General features: G+C 50.2%; 1 protein-coding gene across 4 annotated transcripts in view; it reads left to right on the top strand.

The window, feature by feature from the left end:
• Window positions 1-20,086, top strand: part of MTMR11 (myotubularin related protein 11) — a 28,248-nt gene extending 8,162 nt beyond the window's left edge. For 2 of the 4 annotated variants that reach the window (XM_044449241.1, XM_044449240.1), the window contains 12 exons: window positions 515-657; window positions 1,360-1,438; window positions 1,527-1,683; window positions 2,584-2,671; window positions 3,789-3,877; window positions 4,002-4,132; window positions 5,236-5,308; window positions 6,789-6,859; window positions 8,866-9,038; window positions 9,334-9,504; window positions 9,856-10,101; window positions 11,099-12,175. In XM_044449241.1, coding sequence (XP_044305176.1) covers window positions 515-657; window positions 1,360-1,438; window positions 1,527-1,683; window positions 2,584-2,671; window positions 3,789-3,877; window positions 4,002-4,132; window positions 5,236-5,308; window positions 6,789-6,859; window positions 8,866-9,038; window positions 9,334-9,504; window positions 9,856-10,101; window positions 11,099-11,554 — 1,877 coding nt within the window. In that variant the 3' untranslated portion in view covers window positions 11,555-12,175. Of the gene's footprint in view, window positions 1-514; window positions 658-1,359; window positions 1,439-1,526; window positions 1,684-2,583; window positions 2,672-3,788; window positions 3,878-4,001; window positions 4,133-5,235; window positions 5,309-6,788; window positions 6,860-8,865; window positions 9,039-9,333; window positions 9,505-9,855; window positions 10,102-11,098; window positions 12,176-15,582 lie in introns of those variants that run through there. The other 2 variants (XM_044449242.1, XM_044449243.1) reach the window with 2 other exon arrangements.
• The last annotated feature ends 422 nt before the right edge of the window (window positions 20,087-20,508 follow it).

Raw genomic sequence — 20,508 nt, 5'->3', positions numbered from 1 at the left:
TGGGATGACTGCAGAACCCACTCGGCTGCCCCCCCCCCCCGTCCTGCAGTTGCAGCTTCTGAGAACTGTACATATTGCAGTGTTCGTGCAGTTTCAAATCAACTTTCATTAGGCTTAAGGGCTAGAAATTTGCCTTGAAAATAAAAATTAAAGATGACTTTTGCAGGCTGCGAAATCCATAGATGATCCCATATGCTTGTGTAGAATGATGAAGCAGTACTGCCCTGACCTCCCCATCATATAAAAGTCTTGTCTTTCTAAACCCCTCCACCTTTTCTGCTTTTCTGCCCCGTATTCATGTAACTGCCTCCCAGAACAATGGCACGATGCCCCCTGTTCTGCCCCCTTCAAATCTAAACTTGGCATAATCCCCCAGTTCTGCTGCCTCACGGGGGCACTTCCCCTCGCCGCACCGCAAACTTCCACTCACACTGTTAGGGCCACGGCCAGTTATCTGCAGCTCCTTCCAACAACCGTGCCCACAAAAACTTGGTTGTTGTCCTCCTTACCCCAGTTAACAGCTTCACAAAGGCCAAAGTGCTGACACGTTCGTCCACCTTGAAGTTCATCCCGGAAGAGCTGATCATCTGCTGCAGGGACTTCAGGGTGCTGCGGTTCCGCTTCCACGAGAGTGGCTTGGAACCTCAGGCCTTTCGGGTGAGATGCGGGGCGGACCTGGGATTCGGCAGGAGTGGGAGATGGAGCAATACAGCCTGGATGGGGTGGGAGTCTGTCGGCTGTGTTTCCACGGCATTTGCACAGCTGCTTCTTGAAGAACCAGGCATGTGCCCACAAGCCAGTCAGCTGTTCCCCCATCGTGGAAGGCACCTGGAAGGTTTGCATGCCCTTCCGAAAGCATGCTCTGCCCCCCCCCCAGTCCAGGAGCTAGCACTGATGGGAAGGGGGCTGTGAAGACCCCCATCTAAAACCCTGGAGAGAGCTTGCTGCCACTAGCACTGGCAGTGTGAGCTGGATGGACAGAGGGTCCGAAGGGGTAGATGGTGGTCTCCTCTGTGAGTGCATTCCTAAACTGCTGCAGATGCCGGAAATCTGCACTGCAACGTCCCCGAGCAAAGTCCCCCTCGCCTCCACTCGTCACGCTCCTGTCCCCAGAGAGCCTTCCTAACACTGAGCTCTGGCTGGAGCCCTTGCGTGGGGCCCCAGCAGAGAAAAGTGCACTGTGGCCTGTGCGCAGAGCATGTGAAGAGGACCATCTCATCCCCTCCCAAACTTGGAGAGGGCAGTGTGTGAATGCGTGCAGCACCACCTGTGGGTTTTCTGTGGGGCTATCAGGATAGCACCAGCCGTGGGCAAAAGGTGGGACGTATTTGGCATCGCCTTCCGCACCTGTGTTTGCAGGTGACGATGGCCATCGCCCAAGCTCAGGAAGGCAGCAGCTGGGACAGATGCTACGAAAATGCAGTTCTGAAGAATTTGGGTGAGCGCGGGCACGCGTGGGCTGAGAGGAGTCGGGGAGGGCTGCCTTGGCCTCGGCTGCTGACCAAGTGCATCTTTGCCTGTTCCAGAGAACAGCCAGCTGAACAGACAGAAGGGGGAGCCGGAGGGAGAGTTCCCAGTGCTGCTCTTCGAGACATTTGGCGACTGGGAGAAGGAGCTAATGCGGCTTGGGGCCACCGGCTGGAGGGTCAGCCCCGTCAACGAGCGCTTTGACATGTGCACCAGGTAGAGCAGAATGGCCGTCTCGCTCTCCCGCCTCATCGGCCTTGTGCTGTGGCCTGGCAGACGAGGCTCCGGCTAGGTCAGTGTGGGGAGGCCAGCGGGCTGTAAATGAGACCGCGGGCGTAGCGGGAGCTGGACTCGCAGGGAGCCAGCAGAGGCAGTTTTGCTCAGTGGCAAGGTCCCAGAGCCGGGGGCGGGGGCACCTTGAAAGGAAGCTGGTGCTCTGCAGCAGAGCAGCTGCTTTAGTGTGTACCAGGCCTGAGTCCGGGTCCTGCCTCTTGAGGCATGGCCAGGAGATGGTGTTTTCAGCTAGGGTGGAAGATGGTGGGCTGGACCCTGGAGGTCTCTCGTGGTGTTCCAGGGGTGTTGGCCTCAGCTCCCGCCAGCCAGCAGAGCCGATGAGGGGAGTTGCAGGCCAGAACACCCATGGGAGAACACGTTCCCAGTCCTAATGCTCAGAATGGCATGGAAAGAGAAAAGGAGCTGTACTGGGTTCCAGCTCCTGCCTCGGTGAATACATTAAAAGGCCACCTGGCATTTAATTTCCAATGTAAAGCTTCCCACGCTACTCCTACTGTGAGAATTATTTTAACAGCACTCTCTGGGAAGAAAATGCAGCCTTGGAATTCATTCTGTATATTAGAGTGGCTACGGTGCAGTTGGTCTATCAAAATAATGATAGCTTACATCTGAAATATGGGATGCGGGAGGGAAGGGGTGGGAGGAGACTGCTTGTGAGCCCCTCAGCAGTGCTTGCTTCGGCCTCTGGGAGCTCCGGCCCAACGTACCTGGAGGTCAACAGGGTAGGCGAGGCAGCTGCTTGTGGGTTTCTTTCCCCCTCCCTCCCAACGCACACGACAGTTGCACATGGCTCCTGAGCATCCTTCTGCTTCCTCCTCGCAGCCTCCCCAAATACTTGTGGGTCCCCAGTCGCTTTCTGGACAACGAACTGAAGAGAGCCTTTGTGCACTTCAATGAACGACGCATCCCGGTGAGCGTGAGACACCTGGGCCGGGGAGAGGAGCGGGAAACGTAGCGGCTGCTCTTCAGGTGAAGGAGAGGCAGAGTGCAGTGGGAGGCTGGCAGCGTGTGGCATCTGCAGGAGGGCTTCCGCTGCACCCCCTCCCGGCAGCCCAGCGCTGCCCCCTCGCCGCTTGCCGGGCCAGGCTTTGCTTCTCCTTTCAATCCGACAGACTGAGCCCTGTGGCTCGCAGGCCTGCTCAGGGCTGTGGTGCCAGCTCGCCAGGCACATGGGCAGGTGGCCACCTGGCACAGCCACTGGCCCTGAGAGTGCAAGCCCTGGAGCTGGCCCCTCATGGCTGTGCTCCTGCCACTTCCCCCCGTCCGCCTGGGTTTTTGCTCTCCATCTGATGGTCTCACCTTCTTCTGCCCCTTGGCATGGGCTCAGCGCTTGGCACAGGCCTGTTCTGGCCACCCCGGCTGCGTCAGCCACCGACCTCCCACCTTTCAGGTCTTGTGGCCCAGCCGCTGGGCCCCTGAGCCTGCTGAGACCTGGTAGCAGCCTTGGGCCCCTGCAGCAGGACAAAAGAGGGTGTGAATGTGATGGCAAGCAGAGAGCAACCAAGCAGAAGGATCCCCGTTTGCAGCAGGCACACGTATCCTGCTGCAATGTTTGGTCAAAACACACTTTCACGGCAGCTTGGGAAGCTGCATTTCAAAGGCCTGCATAGCCTGTTTGCTCAGTGGGGTGAAAAGCATTCTGTTCAGCAAGGGAAACGGCGATGCACCGGGGTAAGCGCTCCTAAAGACTGTCCAGTGATGCCGAGGTCTCATACTTGTGTATGTTCAACACGGGTGGAGTTGCCGTTACACGTGCGGACACAGGAGCACCAGCCTGGATCCCTGTCAAGCCTTTCCCTCAAGGGCCTGATCTTCTGGGGGTGGGAGGTGGGGGCTTCCTAGGACTGTTGGAAGTGCAAGGTAAAACTAAGCCTTGAGCAGGACAGCGGGGGAATTGGGTTTTGTGAGCAAGGAGCGGAGTGATTTGCCCAAAAGGAGCTGCTGCGGGAGAGAAGAGGGCTTGCTTCTGAGGCCAGCTAAATTGGTGGGACAGAGTTCATGCCCTTTCCTCCCACTATTCTGCACAGCGGTTGTGCTGGCACCACCCGGGAGGCAGCGATCTCCTCCGAGCAGCCAGCTTCCATGCCGAGTCAGACCCGGAGAAGGAAGACTTGAGGTAGGCCACCCACGGGAGGAGGGGCTCCGATAGGGTGGGGTGGCCGAGCAATGAGGGAGGCTTGGGAGGAAGCCCCCGATGCTCGGGATCAGGGCGGGCCTGGAGTCACGGTTTGCCTCCGCAGGTCGGTGGAAACGCTGATGCTCGCAGGCCATTCCCAGTGCGTGATTGTGGAGGCGGCGGCTGACCTGCCCAGCCCACCGGAGATCCAGCAGGCCTACTCCAGACTGTGGAACCTGTGCCTCTGCCTCGCTGGTGAGAAAGTGCACAGGCAGTGACCCTGCCTTGGCCCAGGTGTGTCCCTCGCCAGTGGGAGGAGGACCAGGAGCAAGGGCATTCCCTTTCTAGCAGGGTGGCTCCAGGAGGAGCCGCTGCCTCTGCATCCAGGCCACTGGGTCGGGCCCAGCTGCAGAGGGCGTGCGGAGGTGTGCGAAGACCGGGGAGCCGCGAGGGGAGGGGAGCACTGGTGCTCTCCCAGCATGAGATCCTTAACCCACCCAGCCAGGTAGGAAAATGCTGTAAGAGGGTGGAAAGATGAGCGTCAGACAGAGCCCCTGCAGGACTAATGCCACAGGCAGAACTCACACACGGGGTGCTTTGGCTTCAATGTGAAGTTTTTTCCATGGGGTCTGTTAATAATACGGTCAACTGCTGGGAAATCCTATGTTGTGCTTGCTTAGGGGACCTGATAGACTAGTGGGGATAGGCATGAGCTACAGAAAGTCCATAGTTCAAGCCTCACCTGTGTTGTAAACAGGCAGGGGGGTTTAGGTTAAACACTGTCTTTCAGCCTCAGCCCCAATACCTGCAGTATGGGTTTAATACTACCACCCTGCCTTTCAGGATAGTTGTGAGGATTATGGGAAGAAAATGGTTTATAATTTCAAAATTATGCTCTGAACACTTACGAGTAGTTCAGATTTTGATGATGCATGTGTCTGCATGGACTAGGCCCCATTTTCCACTAGAACAATTTTCCCTGGAGTGTGAGGTCCTTTTGCAGAATTCCTGAGGCTGCTTAGTAACTGCACACTGTGGGTGTGGGAGAATGTTCTTGCTCCAAGAGGCCACAAATGATGCATCGGAACAAAAATAATGCCAGGCCCATTTCTTCTCGCTGCCTTGAAACCTGTGACAGTCCCAGAAGCCACTTGGGGATCCTATTTTTGGAAGCACGGCACAGCTGATTCCTAGGGATCGTGAAACACTGGGTTCTGTTTTTAGTTCTTCTCATGACATTCTGCTTGTGTTGCAAAAGCATGAGAGATCCGTACTGCCGCCTCTTTCCCCACCACAGTGCCTGGATGCTGTTTTTAAATGGTGGTGACCCTGCTGACTTTCTTGCTGCCTGCTTCCAGATTCATCTGCTGCAACGTCAGATGAGAAGTGGCTCTCGAGCCTGGAAGGCACACGGTGGCTGGATCACGTGAGGTGAGATGCATCTCCCGTCCTGAGTGCCAGGGAATGACCACAACTAAGGCCAGCTCCTCCACGTGCGTCTTCGAAAGCGCCAGATGGGTTGGTGAGGATGGGCGCTGCTCAGGATGGGCAGGGGGGCCACTGCTTCACAGGTCTGCTAGCTTCACTTTGCATTCTCAGGACCTCTCTGCATGAAGGGGCTGCTTACTCCATTGCTTTGCGGAGGCTTCTTCCCCCATTTTTGTTGTGGGAGGAAAAGCACGTCCTTCACAAACATCCAGGAGCAACGAGCTAAAGGCTAAGGACCCGTTGGATGGGAGAGGTGCTGGTGTGGATCTCAGTCCATGCAGGGATGGTGACTTGTGAACTCTCCCTGGGAGCAGATAGAGGCCACTTGGAGAAGGGCCTTTCCTGATAGCCAGCCATCACATCATCGAGCCCACTCAGAGAGGAATCTCTGAAGATAGGCTTGGCAGAAAGATATGGGACAAAGTGCCTTGCAGGGAGACTGGTCCTAAGCCCTTTAGGGCTTTCAAGTTCAGCACCAACACTCTGAGTGAAGACCAGAATCTGACCTGCAGCTGGGGCAGCTTTGCAGTGATACGTTTGAAATGGCCACTAGGGATAACTTCATGGCTAAGTGCCTCTGTGGTCATGCAAGCACCAAGAATAGAAAACATCCATTTTGAAGCAGGTTGAAAAGGGGCTAACAGGTTCTAAACGTTGTTACATGTTTAGTAGGTTAAAAGTTTATGTTTTTGAGGAAGTTTTAACCACCCTCAGACTGTTCAAACTATTCTGAGACTATCATTTTGAAGTTGTTCAGAAAAATTAAATCAAGGTCAGACAGCTGCCAATTCTGTCCTTCAGTCATGAAGCATGGGCAAATTTGTCCATTTTTGTAACTTTTGGAAATATGTCGGATAAGGGTCTTCCTAAGGCCAACATTGGTAAATTTTACCATTAGAATTGTCCTTCAAATCCTATGAGATATTGTTACTGCAGCTAACACCTCTTTGTAGAAAGGTAAAGGTTTCCCCATGACCTTAAAGTCCAGTCATGTCTGACTCCTGGGGGCGGTGCTCATTTCCGTTTCCTAGCCGAGGGAGCCAGCGTTTGTCCGCAGACAGTCTCCACGGTCATGTGGCCAGCGTGACTAAACACCAAGGTGCACGGAACCCTGTTACCTGCCCACCGAAGTGGTACCTTTTTATCTACTTGCATTTGCATGCTTTCATACTGCAAGGTTGGCAGGAGCTGGGACAAAGCACGGGAGCTCACCCCGTCTGCGGGTTCAAACAGTCGACCTTGCGATCAACCAGCCCAGCAGTTCATCAGTTTAACCCACATCCCTGACTCTCTGTACCCTCCTTCAGGTGCTTCCTTCTGAAATGCAGAATGATACGGGGGAAATTTGGGGTCTAGAGTATGACTTGAGCCTGCTGCCAAACAGAACGCAGGATGGCTGCAATCATGTGATTTTCCTTTGTAGGGCGTGTCTGAAGAAGGCCAGCGAAGTGGCCATGCTGCTAGCTGAGAGGAGTCGATCAGTTATTTTGCAAGGTAGGGAAAGTTCCTTTGTCCTCCCCCTCTGGTGCAGAAAGAGCACAGGACAAGTGACAGGACGCGTGACGTCCCACACCCTGGGCACTGTTCCAAGGACAACGAGTGGATGGCCACTGGTGGTTCCAGGCTTTGCTTCAGGCATGGATGCATGTGGCTACTTGGGAACGGACAGCTCCTGGCCCTAGAGGATGACCACTTTTTCACTGCAAGCCTCAAGTGGAATTGTGGCTGACCATCTGGACTGTGGGAGGCCTGGTCCTTTCTCAGTGTGTGCATCTCACTGTGCTCCACCTACATGGTGGGTATGGCACAGCCACAGGGATTGTGTTGTCTTCCCACACCCCATCATCGTACCTTCTTTCACATACTATTTTGAACCAGGTGCCCCATTTTGTGTGGGGTTTTAAAGGAGTGCAGTGGCATGCATTTTAGAATGTTCTTTAAAAGCAGAGTGGAGCTAAGCTTGCTTCCCAGTAGACCTGGTTAGGGAATCAAGTGGCAGGCTATCAGCTGGGCGGCAGAACGGAACAGACAACCTGATCTAGTCAGTCTCACAACCAAGCTACAAAACCCTGCCAGCTTCATTTCCCCTGCTGCTTTTTTCCCCTCTTAGGAGGAGCGCATTGTGCTGAACATGTTTAGTTGGGCTAAATGTGCCCTCTGATCAGATTTGCTGTGCAGAACATGAAATGGTTTTGAAACAGGAAATGCATAGCAGGTGATAGAGGAACCCCCCTGCCCCCCGGTTGCACACTTTCCTATCGCTGCCTTCAAAGAAGCTGAACTGCTGCCCTCCCTGATGGATTTTCTACTGTAAGCGAAAAGACAGAAGAAGTGATGGGAAAACACCGGAGGATGAGACCTGGTTTGGCAACATTTATTAGACTCCCTGGAAATGATGCGAGGGAGTTGTGGCCATTGCGTGCTCAAAGCTTTCACTGGAAGCAGCTGTAGGAGAGAGGTGGCGTGTCTTAGTTCATCCTTGGGATGGACATTGGGAACATTTTCCTGCACAAATCCCAGAACCTCAAGCATACTGGACAGCAGCTTTCCGGATACTCCCAGAGTTCCTGGATGTTGGCCAAGGCTGATGGGAAGTGAAGCCCGAAACGTGGAAGGGAAAGCTGCTGCATCGCGGTGGTTATCCTATTCCGTAGTGTCTCCCGTGTTGGCCGACAACAAACTTTGAAAAAAAGTAACCAGAGGAAAACCTCCAGAGAGGCACTGTGTGAATCTCTTGCAGCCAAAACAGCAGGGATTTCGGGGACTGGCAGAATTACTGTGGATAAAGGTTTCCTCAAATTACATAAACCCCATTCAGCACACACGGTCCATCTGAGAAAAAGGGTAGAACGTATGGGCAATCTTCCCCTGACTGCTTTAACGGCTGCATGATCTTTCTGTCAGGGTGGGGGAGGCTTGTTGAGGGCCTGAGAGACCCTTGGCTGCTCAGACTTTACCAGATCACCTGTTCTCAGCCATTCCTTAGCGTATCTTTTAATACATCTGCTAGGGCACTGTGACCACCGACACCCATTACCTCCTCCAGTAGCATTCAGGGTGAATGAAATCCCTGAAACTAAACTCCACTCCTCTCTATCTTATCTAATGTCTATTCTTCGCACATGCATGCACAGGCCAATAGCTGTTAATTGGCTGTATCTACTTTTGGTTTTGTCACAGAATTGCAATCTGAGTGCCACACAAGGAGCTTTTCCTCTCCTGTATTTCTGCTACATAACCTCAAGGTAGGACAGTGGCACAGCAGCGTAGTGCAAATTCACAGGGGAACATAATGGGGTTTTCCACTAGTGCTGCCTTTTTCCTGCTCTAAAACACAACAAAACAAACTGGTGGTTAGACACAGAAGTGAAGCTGGAGGGTTGTGCCATCATCTGATGTGCCTGTAAACAACTGAGAGTAGGGAATGGAATGCACGCAGTCCAGGCCTCATGTGAAAAAGGCCCGGGTTTCTTAAACGCGCTCTCTTTCTCCCCTCCCAGAATCAGACGACAGGGATCTGAACTGTCTGCTGGCCTCCCTAGTGCAAGTTCTTTCAGACCCACACATGAGAACGATATCCGGGTTCCAGAGCCTAGTCCAGAAAGAATGGGTAGCAGCTGGACACCCCTTTCTACAGCGTCTCAACCCACTCCAGAAAAATGACCGGGATGAGGTGAGTCAGCTGCTGGGTAAGCCAGGAAGAAATAATCCCTGCAGCCTTTTCAAGCAAGCTGAAAAGCTTCGGAAAGAACCAGAGACGGCGGGTGCATCGCTTCTTTTCCTATTATGAGTGTGGTCCTGATATCCAGCATTAAGTGCCCTTAAAATGCTCCCTCTTTTGCTGGCAAATTTGACCCCCTGAAATGGAGGCGGGAGGGGGTAGGGGGACATGGCTTCCTTGTTAATTTCAGCACAAGCGGGAGCACTCCAGGGCTTTGCATCTCTTACTTTTGCTTCCTTTCTTTCAGTCGCCAGTGTTTCTGCTCTTTCTGGATTGCATCTGGCAATTGCTCCAGCAGTTCCCACAATCCTTTGAGTTTACAGAGGCCTACCTGGTGGCTCTGCATGATAGCACCTATGTACCATTTTCCAGCACCTTCCTGTTCAACTGCCAGTGGGAAAGAGGTCGAAAGAACCAGGTAGGTGAGCCCAGCCTGAAGGGTGTGCAAAATGGCCTTGTGCTGCTGCTGCAGCAGCTTTTGTCACCAACTTCTGCAGCCTCCGGCATGTTAAGAGCATAAGAATATCAGAAGAGCCCTGCTGGATCAGACCAGGCCCACCTGGTCCAGCGTCCGTTTTACGTGATGGCGAACCAGCCTCCACGGGACTCCATAGGCAGGGTATGAGTGCAAATGGGGAAAGGGAGGGAAAGGATCGATCCTACAAGGATGCAGGCTAGTATGGTTCCTTGGACGTCAGGAGCTCAAGGAAGGGAGGAGCAGAGCCTCAGTTCATTCTGTCTCTCACCCTCACCCTGCATCTCTTCCCAGCTCCAGAACCGTTTCCTCAATCAACTCTACACTCCCATAAATGGCTGGCGAGAAACCATCTGCCTAGAAATCCTGCAGAACGGCGTCTATCCTGTCCAGGATGTGGAAGGTGCACACTTGCCCACCACCTGGGAGTGGCCCCTGAGATACACCCCCCGCCAGCGGGCACAGTTCTGCAACCCCTGCCACAGTGGGGGCAGCAGAGGTGCTCTGAATGGGAACTTCCTAACCGCCAATAGTGACAAGGTGTGTGTGGAAAAGCACGAGTGCCATTACATGACGTGGCTCATCAGACAGAAGGCGAGAGAAAACCCGCGTATTTGTAACCCTCTCCATGCTCTCCAGGCAGCCGTGGGTTCTCCTACTCGGCCTTGTCTCTGTCCTTCATTAGAAACTGCTGTGTTCCACTTCCAGGTTGGACCCGTGGCCTGCCTAGCTCAGGGTGGGCAGCACCAGCGGCACCTGCAGCATGAGGACCAAGTTCCCCTTTGGAGCAGCTCTTGGGGGGCAGCTGCAGTGGTGGGCATGACCAGAGGTAGAAGGCACAGGGCCTGAAGGAGCAACATGCAGTGCGCGAAAGCACATGCTGCCAGTAGCCAAGCACAGGGAGCTGCCTGCCTTCCAGCCCAGGACTGCCACACTGACTGGCAGCAGGAGCTCTCCAGAGTTCCAGGCAGGAGGGTTTCTGGAGAAGGTGCTGGCTGCCAGGGTGTGAACAGCAGACCTCTGCATGCAGAGCAGAACCCTGCTGCTCCCCACCCTTTTAGAATGAGGAGAGACCACACACAGGCAGGAAGCCCCCAAGGGTCGGAAAGGGAGGGGGCGAAGTCGTCTGGCCCCTTGGCCCCTGGCCTGATGCTTTACAGCCATGGCCTACAAGGAATGGCAGCAGCTTTCCAGAGGGGAGTCTTCCACACCTGCTGCAGGTGCCAGGGTTTGAGCCTTCTGCTGTGGCCCATTCCCACACCCCCCCTTGCCTGCTTGCTCCATGGAATTCCTGGAGCCTAAAGCAAACACAGGGGGCTAAGGAAGACGAGGTGGGCAAGAGGCTGTGGAGGTCCTGGCCAGGAATCGTGGCTTCTCTCTCGCCACATGGGGAGGTGTATGGATGTACAGATGTTCTCTAGGGACTGTCCTAAGAATGCTTTTGTTATCCAGACCTGAATCTGGTCGACTGATTTGTGACTCATTCACTTCTTTTGTTCATGTTGACTTTTCTGAGTTTTCCCTTCTTTCTTTCCAGATGGAAAAGACTCCTTTAGGGAAATGCAGCTTGTTCGTGTTCGCCAAGGGTTCCCTCACCTTGCAAACACATTATTTTCCTTGGAAAAATGGCTCCCTTTCCAAGAAGGGCTGCTGGTGGGCTCAGCCGTCTGAGGGTCCTGCAGAGCAAGAAAAGCCTTTGGCCAGAAAATCCAGTGATTGCCTTCTCTATTACAAGGGATTGCTACTTCTCCCATCACACGCAGGGCCCTTGATCAGCCTCTGGAAAAGGTGCTACCTTCGTGGGGATCCAGAAGTTCAGGTAAAAACAAACAGAGCAGTTGTAAAAAGTCATTTGGAAAATGGGGGAAGATCTCGGAGTTGGATTTTGGATAAAGAATTGAATTCACTTTTGAAAAATGGTGTTCAGTGTCTCACTTGGCCAGGTTCAAAGCATCCCACAGTGGAGGGACTGAATGCGCAGAGCTTGTGTTAATTCTCAAACATTCCATCCTAACATCGATCCCATTAACTGCAAGTACGGCCTCAAAAAGCACTGCAGTGCATAAAGACCTGTGAGAGTTTTGCAGTATGTAAAGGACGGACAGATTCATGGTAGAGAAACATTTCTGAGCTAGGACCTCAGGGAATAATTTGGGGTGGGATTATTAACAATGGTGAGGCCAAAATACAAGAGGCACAATTTGTGACTGCCTAGCACTGTGGCTCTGTAGAGTTTGTAGTGTTCACAGTGTTTTTGGAACCTTTCCTTTAACGTGATGCAACGGCTTACAGCAATATCCATCAGGGCATCTTGTCTCTTGGAGCAATTTCTATGGCCACCCAAGTCGTAACTCTTTGGAAAGTGATCTTTGCGGTGAATACAAGGGGCATGGTTTCTCAGGGAAGAGTTACAGACGGGTGGTCCCCATATGCGGTGCTCCCCCAACAAAACATCTAGCAGACCAGGGGTCAGAGGTAGCCAAATCTGAAGCCTTTAATTATATTGCCAAATTTCAAATCAACTTTTTATCCCAGATTTTCACCCAAAGGGAGGGAAAGGCATTATTTCGTGTTGTAAGAATACAGAGATGGACCACAAAAAGTGCTGCCCACACCCGTGTCTTGGATTTTGTATGTAATACGCTGTATGTGTAAATCCACATGCTGTATCTATGGCCATCATCATGTGTGCCACAAAGATGAAGGCATGATAGTTAAGAACTGCCCAGAGAGCTTCAGCTATTGGGCGTACGAAAAAAACACACAAACCAATTCTGTTAGGGTACCTGTCAGAACATTTGAAAGGAAGGTGACCTCCTGCTGCAAAATGAATATCTGAGCCCTGGACCACTTGCAAAAGAGTAGACTCCCCTCCAAGAGTAGAGAACACAGCTGGGTGCTACTTCAGCAGACCCCTTTCAAGTCCTGACTGGAAATGTTACAAGCGCATTTGGACATTTCTACAGCTGTGGTGGAACCAAGGACCTTTGAAAAGCTGTTTTTGTTCTGTGTTGTCATCTCCAGCTTAGGGCAAGCCTATGAATGAAGGCCCCCCCAAAGGGTCCTAGCCGTGACAGCCCCATTCAGCTCTTGTCAGCTCAAGGCTGTGCCTTCCTTTACACCAGGGGTCCTCAAACTTTTTCTAAAGGGGGCCAGTTGACAGGTGCCAGCGGTGGGTGTGGGCCGCCAAGGCGGTGCTGGGGGGCGAGCAGTGAGGGGGCGGGGGGCTCACACATGTGAGGCGGGGACGGGGGGGGCATGCGGGGCGAGGCGCCGGCTTGCTTGCGAGGAGATCGTTTTCTCCGAGCTAGTCCAGAATGACCTCCTTGCGAGCAGGCCATACACCCCAACAAATGCCCGGCGAGTGCAAAACCTGTGGGGCAGGCCAGTTAAATGGGCATGGTGGGCCGGATCCGGCCCATGGGCCTTAGTTTGAGGACCCCTGCTTTACAGAGTACATGCTTTTAAGTGTCCGTGTTGTCACTTGCTATTACCTTCTCTGAGCCTTCGGTGACAGGGTTATAATCGAAATAAAAAGGCTCAAGACAGTGTGCGGTCAGTGGAGAAATCGCAAGAACTGTGTCAACAGCACAGATGGGTCACTTTCAGCCCTGAATGAATTACCTCTCTGGGGAAAGAAAACTGCTTACAATCATCCAGTGGCTAAGCATTTTAAAGTCAAACTGAAACAGCATTTAAGATCATGTGCCAAATTAAGCACAATGTCAGAAATAATATTTTCATTACCAAATTGACCTTCATTACTCTGACACCAATTCCTGTGCATGTTGCCTCAGAAATAAACCACCCTGATCAAGTTTATTTATATTTTTACCGTGCTTCTCAACCCAAAAAAGGATTCCTAGAGCCATATACTGAGGTTCATAATGAAAGTGTCCTGCCCTTGGGACTGAAGCCTAAAAGGGATTGGAAGTGAGGAGGGTGTCTTGGGCACCCACTGTTACTTCCTATGGGAACTTTCAGACTAGGAGCTCCCTGCTGGCAGCTGCTCCTCTGTGGCCAGTCATGGGGCCACGATGTTCTTCTCGGGAGGCAGGAAGTGCAGCTTCTTCGCAGCCCTTGCCTGCAATCCAGGGAACTGTCAAGAGCAGCCGTGTGCTCTTTTGGCAGCCAAGGATGCAGTCCCCTCCATCATGGCAGCATGCCTGATCACTTTTCACTCTGCAGCTTGTTTAGCCTGGGCCTGTGGCATATTTTTGCTTGAAGAAAGGCACGCAAAGGAAGTAAGTTGCCAGCAAACTGAATTATATCTGAATTATATCTGTATCTTATTGTGGGACAGACAGACCAGAGGCTCAGATGTGCATATCATCTAAGCCAGGCCCAGATGTCTGGCCTGTTTAGCTGTGTGTGCTTGCAGTGAAAGTGACTCGGTGTTCTTGGTATGCTGTGGAGGAACCCTGGCTTATCACAGAGTGTGAACTCTCCCTCTTGTTTCCAAGCAAGCATGCCAGTAAACTTGGTAGGCTGTGCTTCCAAGGAAAGGATTGGGCTGCTAGCCCTGCTGTGTGAACTGTGATTCAGACTTCTATCATCAGTTGTGGAAACAATGAGGGAAAATGAAAAGCAAGATGAGTTCCTGCCTCAGAAGCTGATGATTGGAAACAGATTTTTCACAGCTAGGTCTCCAGAGGCCAAAACATGCCACATCTGTTAGGTAACTACTGTACTGGTGCCTCTTTCTAATTCATTAAAGTAGGAAACAACAGTTATTGGAAACATGATCTGAAGCAAAGTTCTGCAAGTGGGAATAGGAATAAGGCCCCTGGGAAACAGTTTATCTTGCTAATGAATTTTGACGGCCAGAGCTGGTGTGGCCCAGAGACCCTGGGAACACAGCCAACAAGCATGCCTCACGCCAGGCACACTTAATTATTGCTTCTTAAAATGGCTGTGCCTTTTACTCTGTAGGGGCTGGGTGAGATTTCTGCCTCAGATAGTCCAGTGCAGCAGTGTAGAGATTTCTGCCTCAGATAGTCCAGTGCAGGCCAAAGGTCTGTCTAGTAGAGTAACTGGCTTCCTACGGTAGCCAATCACTTGCTTCCAGTAGGTCCACAAGGAGGGCAAGAGTGCAAAAGCCCCCTCCCTGTTGGCCATTCCCAGCAACGGCTACTAAGAGATGTGCTGCCTGCACATGGAAGCACCTTTTGGTAGCTGTTCATTCCAGTAATCTTTATCCTGCTCCCTTTATATCCTAGAGAGACTTATGATCTAGCAGTAAAACGAGAAAGCCCCTGCCCACATGCTTACAATATAAAGGCAAAACACACAAGAAAAATGGTTGGGGAGGAAAGAAAAAATTGCACAGCCTTTCAGCAGGGTTAGTGGCAGGGCCCTGCTTTCCCTCTAACCTCCTGGAAGCCTGTCCAACCCAGGGAGACCCTCCTGTTCCATTTACCTGCTCCTGTCTCCCCATGCCTTCCTGAGATAGTAAGTTTGATGAGTTAATAACGCCTTAATAACTAATGAAACGTCATGCGCCTCCTGCTGTGTTTAAACACACAGGGTTCTTAGAAACTTGCATGTCTGCGTTGATAGGGTGGCCAAATGCGAAAGAGGGCAAAATCTGGCATCCTACTGCAGAAGAATGAATGCAAGCTAAAATTTCCTCTTCTGCTGCAGGAACCTTGTCCTCTTTTGTTTCTGACCACCACTGACCAAAGGAGTTCAGAGTTCTTCTGATGCAGAATATACCAGCAGCAATGGAATCCTAAAAATTCAAGATTACATATCTGTGCATATATAATGTATTGTATTATGTCTCCTTGCAGATTTCCTATCTTTGCCTATTCCCAGTGGTACAATTTTAGCTTCCTGTTGCAGAATTGGGGATTAAATAATAATTTCCAGAGCTGTGATTTATCTTTACCTCCTAGCTGTTGGGAATGCATTTGTGTATATGTATCGGATGCTGTTTAAGATGTTTAAGAATGAGCTTGTAAGAAGATAAAGAGCCTGAATTTGAGGAGGCTGTTCTGACTCCAGCTTCTTTTGCTTTAGATTGGTCTCTTTGCCTCCAGTGTTGGTGGCCTCTCAGAGGAACTGGAGATTCTTCAAGAGCAAATGAGCCATTGGGAAGTGAGGAGCTCACAGCACAGCTCTTGAGAATGTAAATGTGCTCCAATAAGAGCTGGTGAAGAATCACGGAGCTCCCTTTGCTGTTCCGTTGACAACAAGGCTGGTGCCTTTGGAGCGTTCGTCACAGAACCTGGACAGACGGATGGTACTCCTCTGTGAGGCAACAATCACATTAAGCCAGGTTTTGTAAATGGCTTAAATGGGATCCTTCACACATTCGCAGAGAATCCTTTCTGAAGCTCAGAGCCAGCAGGGAGAACATGGGGTCTTTATGTTCCAGGAAAGACAACGGTCATGGGGACCTGACACATAGAAACAGCTTGTTCTGAGGCCTTCAAGCTCAGCACTGGATCATAGAGACCGAGTCCTGTATTTCTTATCCTGGCAGGGTTTATATTCATCATGAACGTGCTGTCTTGATCAGAGAATATGTCAGGGCCCTTTTGGAGGCACCAAATAGCACAGGGATGGACCTGTGCGCTGTTTCCCTTTTTTCATTCCCCCCCACACTACCCACCCATGTGGTCCACCACTAAGTATTGCATTTATAAACCAGAATGCATAGTCTGGAGTGTGTAGTACTTAATGCGACCTCCCCCAACCTAGCGTCCTCCAGATGGATTGGACAAGACCTCCCATCAGCCCCAGCCAGAATGGCCACTGGTCAGGGACAACAGGAAGTGCCCGTCAGAACAGCTGGAAGAGTCCAGGCTGAGGAAGACGTAAAGCAGAACCCGTCAGCACTGGGTGCAACTTGTTCTTGGGGAATGTGAGCAGTACCTTGCCAGATCAGATTAACATGCCACTATTCCAGCTTTCGTTCCCAGAATCCTGGCAGCCCAGAAGTGATCGACTGTCCTCCAGCACTGGGTGCCGGTCCAAAGTCCGCTCCTGGCTCCTGCAGCAGCCTTGTGCTGCGTTGCATCATCTTCCACGGTCTCTTAATGAAACAGCAGTATTCACCCCACTCCTCTTTGGAGAACAGACTCTCTGCGTCACTCCTTGTTCTCCCCGTTTTATGGCTAGTGTCAGGGGTTGCCTGATGCATTAGGCTGCGAATCCCTCAGGAGCTTTCACATCTATGGTTGAATTGAGTCCAACTGCTGGTAGCCCTACCTTGAGGCAGCTTGAGTTTATAAATAGCTTGGGTTCATAGCCATCTTCACATGCAAATGAGCTACACCGTGTGGGCTGTTCATGGGACACCCCATGGTAGGCTCAGCAGACAATCAGGCTGGCGGTGCAGTGTCTCCCCCTGATGCCTCCTCAGCCCTCCAGACAGCGTTGGCCTGTACCTCAGCGTCCTTCACTGCAGGACATCTCTTGTCTCCACCTCTCCACTCCGATCACTGCAGCTTTTCGTAATTGCCATTTTTTGCTTTTGGACTTTGGGCTTGGTTGTTGGATCCTCAAAAATGAACAATTCAGAACTTTAAAAAAGCCTAGAAAATTTCCTACCTGTCTTGGCCTTTCGCAAGTGTGCTTCAATGGGTGTCTGTTATATGTAATCCTGAAACTCCTCGTCAGTTTCAGCTGTCAAAGGGAACAGCAAAGTGGAGTAGGTAACATAAATAGAAATTGACAATGCATGACTTTTTATAGGCTAATTTGTACGGAGAAGCCAGGAACTAATTGTAGACAGAAGGGAAGGTTACATGTATCAGACAGCCATAAGAAAGCACTTAAGTATTTGCAAGAGAGAAAACAACAATAATGTATTACAAATGCATTTGCCAAGTTTTGGGGTTGGATTTTCTAAGAGAACCATGGCAAATCAGTGATGGTTAATGCAAGTGCTGTTTGGGCATTGGTAGGGGAGCAGTTACCGGGAGCTGCCCAGCTCAGATTGCAACAGGAGGCAGCATTCTTTGCTACTCTTGCTGAATGGTTCACTAGCTGATCCTCATGACTGATGATGAAATTGCTTTCATGGGTTCAGATGACACTACAACCTAGAACAAGTTATGGGCTGTCAGGGCGGCTCATTTCTGAAAAAAGAAATCACCCTGCAGGAAGCAGTCAAGCTGTGGAAGACATGGCAGTCCACCGTGGCTAGTTAACCATGTTAACTAGGTAACTGTGTGGCTAGTATTACGTGAACCCAAGCAGCACTTCAGATTTAGACTAGAATGTCTTCAAAGATTAGACAGATTAGAAAAAATATGGAATTCTTCCAAGATTGCCCTACAGGCAGATTTTCAGCCTAGGTAAGCAATAAGGAAAACCTGTCTCAAAGGTCTTTGTGGTAATCTGCAGAAGGATAGAGAACTGTTTTTTAACTTGGAATGTGCTTCCTAACTGCTAATGAGATTGGTGTGACCAATTCCAGTGCACTTGTAGCCACTTCTGAAATGCGCCACCAGTGCAGAGTTAAATGTATGTTTGTGCTAGGGTGGAGAGTGGAAGTACCAAAGGGAGATCCAGTTCTTGTTGTACCAGCTACTGTTCACTGTTTTGTTTGTTTGTTTTTTGGTATCTTGGCGCAGTTCAACATGGAACAGCTTTCACATAACAAAGGAGTTATGGCCAAGAGCCTAAAGAATGGGTGGACCGTTCCATCAAAAACACCACCTGCCGCTTACTATTACTGCCCTGATTAAGAAGTGGTATAAAAGTGAGAGCTTTTCCCCATTTATTAGCCAGGAATCTTGCCTTGTGGTTAAATGAGGGAGAGAATAGCTTACACGTTCCAACTAGTTAATGCTCTCCAGACAGAAATGCTAATTTCTGTCGCATATACTGTTTGAAAACAGAAGACGGTGCTGTTGCACACACATGTATTGGCCAGCATTCTGCTCAAGCACATCTCCAGTAGCGCACTTAAAACCTCAGCTGATGAAACTGGCACTCAAGTAAAGGCTTCGCTGAGGCTTGTTGAAATGACACTAGGCACTTTACTTCATTTTGCCTATAATAGGCTATCTGTATCTTCATGAAAGGTATTGTCGAATTGCATTCAATGTCGGTCATGCATTCCGTGTATATCAGTCATTAAGGCTGCACCCTCTGGCACATAAGTTGCCTGGGTACATAAAAAATTGATGCTGCTAGCTCGAAATTTAATATACCCCCCACTCCATCTCTGTATATCATGTTTGCACAGTTTGTTATTATATCCCATTGGTATGTCTTGAGTGCCTACCGTATGTATTTTTCTAACAGGTGGAAATCGGTAGTGGAAACGTATTTCCATGTATGCATATAGTCTTATGAAGACAAGGGTTGATGCTGCTGTTATATATTTGCTGTTAATTTGCTGTTACATATTTGCTTATTTTATTTTATAAGCTTTTGTTCAGAAGCCTTAATAGAAATCAGGAAATGAGAATTATTAAGTTAAATATATTTGGGTTTTTGTTTGTTTGTTTGTTTTAAACCTTGTGACTATATTACACCCAGTCACCTGCCTGTGGCAACTGGCATTTAGCAATATGGGCAGGTGGACTTGGGGTATCTGCAGCCTCATTTTCAGGGCTGCCGTACACTAAATACGAAATGCAGGCCTGTTCAGGGGGGTGTTAAATTATGTGTGTCTCATCATGTCGGCCTGAATCACCTCCTGCTTCTTAAGAAGTAGCTGAAGATAACACTTTGCAGAAACAGAGCAGCTGCTGAGCAGGCTGCGTTCTCAGTGTATTTCCCCTTCCTTCTGAGCATATTTAAGGTGATATCGCACCCCAGTTTTTCAGATGTTCTGAGTCCTGTTAGTATTCTTTAGAACATCTTTACACGTACAGTATAATTTGAGGACTGACTGAGTTACAGAGTTGGCAACTTGCCCTGTCTGATTTGCAAACTGCAACCCACTGATGCAATCCAATCTCGTGCAGGTTTCCCTGGAAGTAAGTCTAAATGTGTTCAGTGATGTTTACTCCCAGGTAAGTATGCGCAAGGTGGCTGCTGTAATTTTATACTCTGTATGCCTGAATGCATTTCGTATGTTTGTGCTGAACCAGTCAGCACATGTATGACTGTGCCAGTTAAAGGGCACAGAAAGGGGCACATGTATGACTGTGCCCCTTTCTTTCGCCAGTTAAAAAAATAAAGACACAACCTGGATGAAAAAGAAAAAGTGACACTGTTGTAACCTACCATGATTCACCAGATGAAGTACAACTTCTTAAGCCTCCCTTTATCTGTTGAATTGCTTTCACAGGGCTTCCTTTCGTTATTTCTGCTTTTACATTATACCATTCACACAAGCAGAGTACTCTACCTGGAAAAAAAGAGAAATTTTATAATCTTGCTGAAGGTTGCTTCAACAGAAGCAATTGTGGGTGGTTGGGGGGATAATGATAACCCGGTAGCATGAATTACACAAGAAACGAAAGTATCAAGGGTGTTTTCCCCACACACTCCGTGTATATTTTTATAGCAATGTTTCTGTTTAAGGTGGTATTAAAACTTCACTATTTATAAACCTAAACACTCTCAGTGTGAATCATATGATCGCTGCTTAGCTCTCCCAAATCATCTTGCCTTCAAGAGTAGAGTTTCTGGGGGAAAAAGGCAAGTCTAATTCTGCATTACGTTGCGTGTACAGGATCTAGTCCCTTAGCGGCACTGTAGTGTTTCAGGGGGCTCCATCTTTTTTGAGTCGGTGGGCACATTTGGCATTGCGAGGGTATGTCATGGCTGCCACGGGGCCATTCCCAACTAGCTACCAGGATGACTGGTTCAGCACAAGGCGCACACGTCCCAGAAGACAAAACAAGAAATCGCTGCCCTCGTAGCTTGGGTAGGCCCCGAGTCCCAAAATTCAAAACCTGATGAAGATGGTGCTGAAGGACAGCATTCGACATGCCAGCCGCCCAGTTTTTTTAAATGTTGCTCTAAAAATACTTAGCA

Source organism: Varanus komodoensis, unplaced genomic scaffold, assembly GCF_004798865.1.
Source record: "Varanus komodoensis strain SLA01 unplaced genomic scaffold, ASM479886v1 scaffold57, whole genome shotgun sequence".
In the NCBI taxonomy this organism is placed as follows: domain Eukaryota; kingdom Metazoa; phylum Chordata; class Lepidosauria; order Squamata; family Varanidae; genus Varanus; species Varanus komodoensis.
This window is presented reverse-complemented; position numbering and strand designations above follow the sequence as displayed.